Source organism: Tachyglossus aculeatus, chromosome 5 (assembly GCF_015852505.1).
Source record: "Tachyglossus aculeatus isolate mTacAcu1 chromosome 5, mTacAcu1.pri, whole genome shotgun sequence".
NCBI lineage: Eukaryota > Metazoa > Chordata > Mammalia > Monotremata > Tachyglossidae > Tachyglossus > Tachyglossus aculeatus.
In genome coordinates, this window is record NC_052070.1 from 60,513,210 (window position 1) to 60,521,524 (window position 8,315).

The following is an 8,315-nucleotide window of genomic DNA, read 5'->3' on the forward strand; positions in this document are numbered from 1 at the left end:
CTGAGGGTGGGGTGACTGCTAAACATTAAGCTCTATTTGGAATTAAACATGAAACCCAACCAATCAGGAAGATGAATCAGTAAGGAAAAGAGGGGAAGCCTCCAGGTATGCACCTCAACCAATTTTTTAATGGTATTTATTAAGAACTTACTATGGGCCAAGCACTGTATTAAGCACTGGAGTAGATACAAGTGCTTAGAACAGTGCTTGGCACATGGTGAATGCTTAACAAATACCATTATTATTATTATTATTACAAGATAATCAGGTTGTACACAGCCCATGTCCCCACATGGGGCTCACTGTCTTAAACCCCATTTTACAAGCACTGTTATTTACTGAGAGCTTACTGTTTGCAGAGCACTGACTAACAGCTTGGAAGAATACGATACAGAGTTGGTAGACACATTCCCGACCCAGAGAGCTTAGAGTCTAGGAAGGGAAACCCCCAGAAGCATCACACCCTTTTAATATTATTATTATTAATAATAATAATAATAATGTGTTATTTGTTAAGCACTTACTATACTAAGTACTTACTTTACTAAGAGCTGGGGTGAATACAAGCAAACCGGGTTGAACACAGTCCCTGTCTCATGTGAGGCTCACAATTTCAATCCCCATTTTAAAGATGAGGGAACTGAGGCACAGAGAAGTGAAGTGACTTGCCCAGGGTCACACAGCAGACCAGTGGCGGGATTGGGATTAGAACCCATGACCTTCAGACTCCCTAACCTGTGCTCTAACCACTACCCCAAAACTCAACATGTCCAAGACAGAGCTCCTTATCTTCCCACTCAAACTCTTTCCCCTCCCTAACCTTCCTGTCACTGTGGACGGCACTACCATCCTTCCTGTCACACAAGCCTGCAACCTTGGCATCATCCTTGACTCTGCTCTCTCATTCACCCCACGCATCCAAACCGTCACCAAAACCTGCGGTTCTCGCCTTCACAACATCGCCAAGATCCGCCCTTTCCTCTCCATCCAAACCGCTACCACATTACTACAATCACTCATCCTCTCCCGACTGGATTGCTACATCAGCCTCCTTTCTGACCTCCCAACCTCCAGTCTCTCCCCGCTTCAGTCAAAACTACACTCTGCTGCCTGGATTATCTTTCGACAGAAACGTTCTGACCAGGTCACCCCTCCCCTCAAAAATCACCAGTGGTTGCCTGTCAATCTCCATATCAAACAAAAATTCCTCACTATTGGCTTCAAAGCTCTCCATCACCTTGCCCCTTCTCTCCTTCTACAGCCCAAACCGCAAACTCTCCTCCTCTGGTGCTAATCTCCTCACTGCCTCGTTCTTGCCTGTCGACAGGAGATGGTGCTTGTCGCCGTCGACACCTGGCCCATGCCCTACCTCTGGCCTGGAACACACTCCCTCCTCAAATCCACCAATCACTCTACCCCGCCTTGGAGCTCACCTCCTCCAAGAGGCCTTCCCAGACTAAGCCCTCCTTTTCCTCAGCTCCCCCTCCCCTCCGCGTCGTCTCGACTCGCTCCCTTTTCTCTACCCCCTCTTCTCGCCCCACAGCACTTATGTATATATCTATAATTCTATTTCTTTATATTGATGCCTGTGTACTTGTTTTGATGTGTATATATCTATAATTCTATTTATATTGATATCTGTTTACTTGTTTTGATGTCTGTCTCCCCACTTCTAGATTAGAAACCCAGGGATTGTCTCTATTGCTGAATTGTACTTTCCAAGCACTTATACAGTGCTCTGCACACAGTAAGCGCTCAATAAATACGACTGAATGAAAATGAATTCCCCATGCTGTTTTACTAACCATATCAAGTCTTACCCAAATTCCCAAGATGCCTTATCATAGGGCTGGGTAAAGCCGGACACACATATGAGCTTCCCAAAAGACTCATCAGGAAAGCTAGAAACTGAGCTCCCAGCTTTAAATCCCCACCAACTGACCCCAATTACTCACTGGGGTCAAACTCCACTAAATGTCCCATTCCTTAACTTTCATTTACCCGAATTATTCCTAGGAAGTGGACAATATAGGCAAAGAAAGGTGAAACTGTATTTTCCTGCATGTTACTCTCCAGATGTTTCCCTTTGCCACATATCCAAGGGGCTGATAAACACTACACTCAAAGACAAGTCTCTACGCCTAGTTTTTTAAGTCAACTACATCCTGCCAAGTCAGGCACAACTGCCCTAGGCTTTAAATAATTCTGGGGTGGGCAAACCTTAATGAAGAAGATTCCCTGCAATCTTTGAGTCAGGTGCTGTTCAGCATAAATTCTAGGAACCAGGCAATTATTCCACTGTATTCAACAGCTCATCCTCTCTTTGTTCATCCCCAGTCTTCTAACCCAGCTGTGCTGCGAAACAGCTTTCCACTCCAAAGAGAGACACACCTCATTCAGGCCTTTCTACTTCTTAAGTGGCTGATAGAGAGGTCTGTTTGATCACAGTTTCAAACGTGGCCCCTTAGCAACTATTTCTACTCCAAATGCATTAGCAGCTGCCTGAATAATTCTCAACAGTAATTAAGACTTTTCTTGACAAATGTTCCAATATAATGAACATCAGGCTTCACTAGTTCCACAGATGGTCCTGTCAGTGTGGCCTAAAGGAAAAGAGCCCCAGCCTGGGGTCTGCCACTTGCTTGCTTTGTGACCTTGGACACGTCACTTATCTGGGCCTCGGTTTCCTCATCTGTAAAACGGGGAGTCGATACCTGTAGTCCCTTCACCTTTAAACTGTGAGGCCCAAGAGGTAGGGTCTGGGTCTAACCTGATTATTTTTTATCTATCCCAGCGCTTAGTACAGTGTGTGACACTTAGTAGATGCTTCTTAAATACAATCAGGATTATCATGATTAGACCATTAACCGAGACAATGTGCAGTACTTCTACGGCCAATACATAAGACTTCTTCCCCCTCTTCAAGAAAGAGCATTCAGTTCAACAAATGGATGGAAACATTTCTCCAGCAACTTGCTAAAACAGAACTAAAATAAACCCCTACCAAAATATTCTGAGTTAGTTATGAAAATAACATATGTCTAAAGCCTTGTGCAACTTTCAATTAGACAAAATCCAAATTCTTTCATGGAAGATCAAAGGGGCAGCGCCTTCTTGATCACTGAGACTGAAACATAAAACTATAAATATATGACAATGTCACCTGCTTAATCACTCAGGATTAAATACCTCTTTCTCAGATAAAATTCAACAGCCTGGCGCTATGCTGTGGTCCTGTCAGGTGTAAATTGTTATGCAGAGTTCTTGGAGGCAACTGGAAATGTAAGTGTGTTGTGGGCAGGGAATATACCTGCTTACTGTTATATTGGACTCTCCCAAGTGCTTAGAACAGTGCTCTGCACACAGTGAGTGCTCAATAAATATGACTGAACGAATGACTGTCCCACACCCCTGTCCACATATTTGATTGCTGCACCCACAGACCCAACAGGAAACACACAAGCGGGCAAGACACTAACACTATCATCCATTCCTTTGTTCAGGTTCTTAGTCTTGAAGTTTCGGGAGGGAGGTTTAACTGCCACTGGAAATGGGAGCCTCCTTGATGACATCAGAAAGGGGTGGGATGGGAGCTGCACTTTGGGCCAGTCCCTCCCTGGTTTCCACTACAACCGCCCCTCACCCCGAGAGAAGCCAAATGCTGGGTGAAGAGCAAACAAGCATCCTCACCCAGGGTGCAAATCAGTGGTCTTTTGCCTCCAAATCCTCCAGGAATTCCCTCAGAATTAGAAAATACTCCATAACCAACTACAGCAGAGCCCAGATAGACACTTCTGGTTCACTGGGGATTTTATGTAATTTGGTTTGCACCATTCTCCATCTTTCCCCTTGGATGATAATCACTCCACGGGCAGGCTGAATCTGTCTCTGTCTTCTGGAACGCCACTTCATGCCAGAACAGAGTTTTCAGAGCACTCAGAGAAGCTCAAGCTATGATTGGCAGTGATGATGTCACTTCAAAGCAATTCCGCACCTAGGCCACCCAAGCTTGAGAACTGGACACTCTCTCTCTTTTATACCTTCCACTGTTTGCCTACTTTCCTTGTAAGACATTCCTTTCTCTAATGATAATCATCATCATAACTGTGGTGTTTGTCAAGCATTTACTATGTGCCAAATACTATACTAAGCACTGGGGTAGATACAGGATAATCAGGTTGGACACAGTGCCTGCCCCACATGGGGTTTACTGTGTAAACAGAAGGGGAAACAGGTACTGAATCCCCATTTTACAGATGATGAAACAGACACAGAGCAGTTAAATGACTTGCCGAAATAGCCAAGTGGCAGAGCCGGGATTAGAACCCAGATGTTCTATGTTCTTCTAGACCCGGGATTAGAATCCAGGTGTTCTATGCTGTTCTAGACCCCTATGTTGCTCTAAGCAGGCAAACAGATAAAAAAGAACAGATAAATTAAACTTGTTAATTGCACTCATAAGTTTGGATCCTCAGCAATGCTTTGTGTATATAAATACCTTTTTGGCTGCCAGACTACCAAAAAGTGGCTGGAGTTACTGAATGTGTTGCAAAAAACAACTGAAGGAGTTATGTTCTAACCCATTTCAGAGGGCCAGAAGAAAATTAAATTTTGAGAACAAACAAGTTTGCTGCTAAGGTGATTTTGAAAAAAGTGGCTTCAAAGAGTTTCCTCTTCCATCCTGTTCTACCACGCAGTTAATGATTATAACCTGAACCTTGGCCAAGTCATTTCCCTTGTCTGTGCCTCAATTTCCTCATCTGTACAATGGGGATTAAGAATGTAAAACCCAGGTGGGACATCGACTGTGTCCAACCTGATTAATTTATGGATACCCCAGGACTTTGAACAGTGTCTGACACATAGTAAGCACTAAAAAAATTATAGGTTTTTCTATGGAATTTGTTATGTAGCTGCCAAAATGCCCCATCCTGTTGACTAACATTTCAATGATGCGTTGGGCAACTCATCCATTTCAGGATGGAGTAGGGGCAAACTTGACAGGGGAAGAGACAGCAGCTTCACTCACCCATTATAGTGTGCCTTTATTCGAACATCTCTGAGATTCATTTTCGATCCCATCCTGCTCGGCATGGCATCAATCTCGGCGTCCTCATGCAAAAATATATGTTTTCTGATGGGGGTCCTTTGGCTGTCCGGCAACTAGTCTGGGCAAGCAATAGCCTCTCTGCATTTGGGGCACAGCAAGGGGTCCTCGTTTCTGGATCTCGTGCATTTCACAGCTGACGCGCCTGCCAGAGCAAAACAGCAAAGTGAATAAGGAGGGCAGAGCGCTCTGCAGAGGAGCAACAACAGGCTGGAGGCCGGACCCCTGGCTCCCCGGAGGTCACTGGGGTGGTCCCACTGCGGCAAGGTCGGCCGATGCGCAGGCCCCCATGGGGTCCATTTCTCCTCAGGCTCCCTGAGGAAACTGAGTCCCACCCGCCACCTGGCCTCCCTCCAACAGGAAAAGGAGCAGGAGGGGGATGGAAGACAGCTTTGGGCATCTGAGGAAGAGGATGAGCCGAACAGGAAGAGGGAGACGGTGGCCACCTTTGGACACCTGAGGAAGAGAACGAGCTGAACAGGAAGAGGGTGACGGCAGCCACCTTTGGGCACCTGAGGAGGAAGAGGACTGGTCGAACAGGAGGAAGGGAACAGGGGCCACCTTCAGGCACCTGAGGAGGACGGGCCAAAGACAGGGATGGCGGCCACCTTTAGGCACCTGAGGAGGAAGAGGACTGGTCAAACAGGAGGAGGGAAATGGAGGCGACCTTTAGGCTCCTGAGGAAGGGGATGGTGGCCCTCTTTAGACATCTGAGAAGGAGGATGGTGGCCACCTTTAGGCACCTGAGGAGGACGGCGGCCACCTTTAGGCACCTAAGGAGGAAGAGAACTGGTCAAACAAGAGGAGGGAAATGGAGGTGACCTTTAGGCTCCTGAGGAAGGGGACAGTGACCACCTCTGGACATCTGAGAAGGACGACAGTGGCCACCTTTGGGCACCTGAGGAGGAAGAGGACTGGTCAAACAGGAGGAGGGAAATGGAGGCGACCTTTAGGCTCCTAAGGAAGGGGACAGTGGCCCCCTTTAGACATCTGAGAAGGAAGACAGTGGCCACCTTTGGGCACCTGAGGAGGAAGAGGACTGGTCAAACAGGAGGAGGGAAATGGAGGCAATCTTTAGGCTCCTGAGGAAGGGGACAGTGGCCCCTTGTAGACAACTGAGAAGGATGACGGTGGCCACCTTTAGGCACCTGAGGAGGAAGAGGACTGGTCAAACAGGAGGAGGGAAATGGAGGCAATCTTTAGGCTCCTGAGGAAGGGGACAGTGGCCCCTTGTAGACAACTGAGAAGGATGACGGTGGCCACCTTTAGGCACCTGAGGAGGAAGAGGACTGGTCGAACAGGAGGAGGGAAATGGAGGGGACCTTTAGGCTCCCGAGGAAGGGGGCAGTGGCCCCCTTTATACAACTGAGAAGGAAGACAGTGGCTACCTTTGGGCACCTGAGAAGGAAGAGGACTGGTCAAACAGGAGGAGGGAAATGGAGGCGACCTTTAGGCTACCGAGGAAGGGGACAGTGGCCCTCTTTAGACATCTGGGAAGGAAGACAGTGGCCACCTTTAGGCACCTGAGGAGAAAGAAAACTGGTCAAACAGGAGGAGGGAAATGGAGGCGGCCTTTAGGCTCCCGAGGAAGGGGACAGTGGCCCCCTTTAGACAACTGAGAAGGAAGACGGTGGCCACCTTTGGGCACCTGAGAAGGAAGAGGTCTGATCAAACAGGAGGAGGGAAATGGAGGCGACCTTTAGGCTCCTGAGGAAGGGGACAGTGAGAAGGAAGACGGCGGCCACCTTTAGGCACCTGAGGAGAACGGCGGCCACCTTTGGACACCTGAGGAGGGGGATGGCGGTCACCTTTGGACACCTGAGGAGGACGGGACGGGAACGGGGATGGTGGCCACCTTTGGGCACCTGAGGAAGGGGATGGCGATCACCCTTAGGCAACTGAGGAGGACGGGGACACCTGAGGAGGAGGAGGAGAAGGATGGCCGTCACTTTTGGGCACCTGAGGAAAAGGACGGCCCGAACAGGAGAAGGCGGTGGGGGTGGGGGGGCGGCGGCCCCCTTTGGACACCCGAGGAAGACGATGGAGGGGGAGGCAGACGGGCCCCTCGGGGCTCCCGAGGAGGGGGGCGGCAGGTGTCACCCCAGGGGCGGGTCCCCAGGGCGGGGATCGCGCAGGAGGGGGAGACGGGCGGGCGGTCCTCACCTGCTCCCCGCGCGGGGGGCTCCGCTGCGGGGGGCTCCGCTGCGGGGGGGCTCCGGGGAACGCGGCCCGCGACCACTTGGGGGGAAAACTTGGCGGCGCGCGCTCCCGGGACGGGGGCGCGCACACACGCGGGAACGGGGCGGGGGGGGGGGTCGCGCGCCTCTCAGCGCTCCGCCCGGGACGGTCCGAACATGGCGGACTAAGCTGATTAGGGCCCGGGCAGCCAAGGGGAGGGGGGCGAGGGGGCTACCTGGGGGCCAATGAGGGGGGGGGGGGAGGGAGAGCGAACTTGGTACTTGTTAGCCAATGGGGGGGGGGGGGGCGAGCGAGGTACCTGTTAGCCAATGAGAGAGTTCATCCATTCCTTCATTCAGTCGTAGTTATTGAGCGCTTACTGCCCGCAGAGCACTGCACTAAGCGCTTTGGAAGTCCAAGTTGGCAACATAGAGAGACGGTCCCTACCCAACAGTGGGCTCACAGTCGAGGGGGGCGTCCGGGCGCGCGGGGCGGGGGGGGAGCGAGAGAGTTACCTGGTAGCCAATGAGAGAGGTGGGGGGGGGGGAGAGAGTTACCTGTTAGCCAATGAGAGAGTTGGGGGTGAGGGCGTCCGGGCGCGCGAGGGGTGTGGGGGGGGGGGAAAGCCAGCGAGGTACCTGTTAGCCAATGAGAGAGGTGGGGGGGGGAGCGAGCGAGGTACCTGTTGGCCAATGAGAGAGGTGGGGGGGGCCGTCCGGGCGCGAGGGGTGTGGTGGGGAGCGAGCAAGGTACCTGTTAGCCAATGAGAGAGTGGGGGGGGGGCCGTCCGGGCGCGCGAGGGGTGTGGTGGGGAGCGAGCAAGATACCTGTTAGCCAATGAGAGAGTGGGGGGGGGGGGGAACGAGCGAGGTACCTGTTAGCCAATGAGAGAGGTGGGGGGGCGAGCGAGGTGCCTGTTAGCCAATGAGAGAGGTTGTGGGGGGGGCCGTCCGGGCACGAGAGGGGTGTGGTGGGGGGAAGCGAGCGAGGTACCTGTTGACCAATGAGAGAGTTGGGGCGGGGGGCGTCC

At 51.2% G+C, this 8,315-nt stretch overlaps 1 protein-coding gene across 2 annotated transcripts in view; it reads right to left on the reverse strand.

Annotated features, from left to right (window-relative positions):
* The window catches only part of PRKCZ (protein kinase C zeta), a 219,688-nt gene extending 211,999 nt beyond the window's left edge, over positions 1-7,689 (reverse strand). Inside the window, exons 1-2 of one of the 2 annotated variants that reach the window (XM_038746338.1) lie at positions 7,605-7,689; positions 5,030-5,252 (exon numbers count right to left, since the gene is read on the reverse strand). In XM_038746338.1, the coding sequence (XP_038602266.1) occupies positions 5,030-5,094 (65 nt within the window). In that variant the 5' untranslated portion in view covers positions 5,095-5,252; positions 7,605-7,689. Of the gene's footprint in view, positions 1-5,029; positions 5,253-7,270; positions 7,289-7,604 lie in introns of those variants that run through there. The other variant, XM_038746339.1, reaches the window with a different exon arrangement.
* Positions 7,690-8,315: the final 626 nt, after the last annotated feature.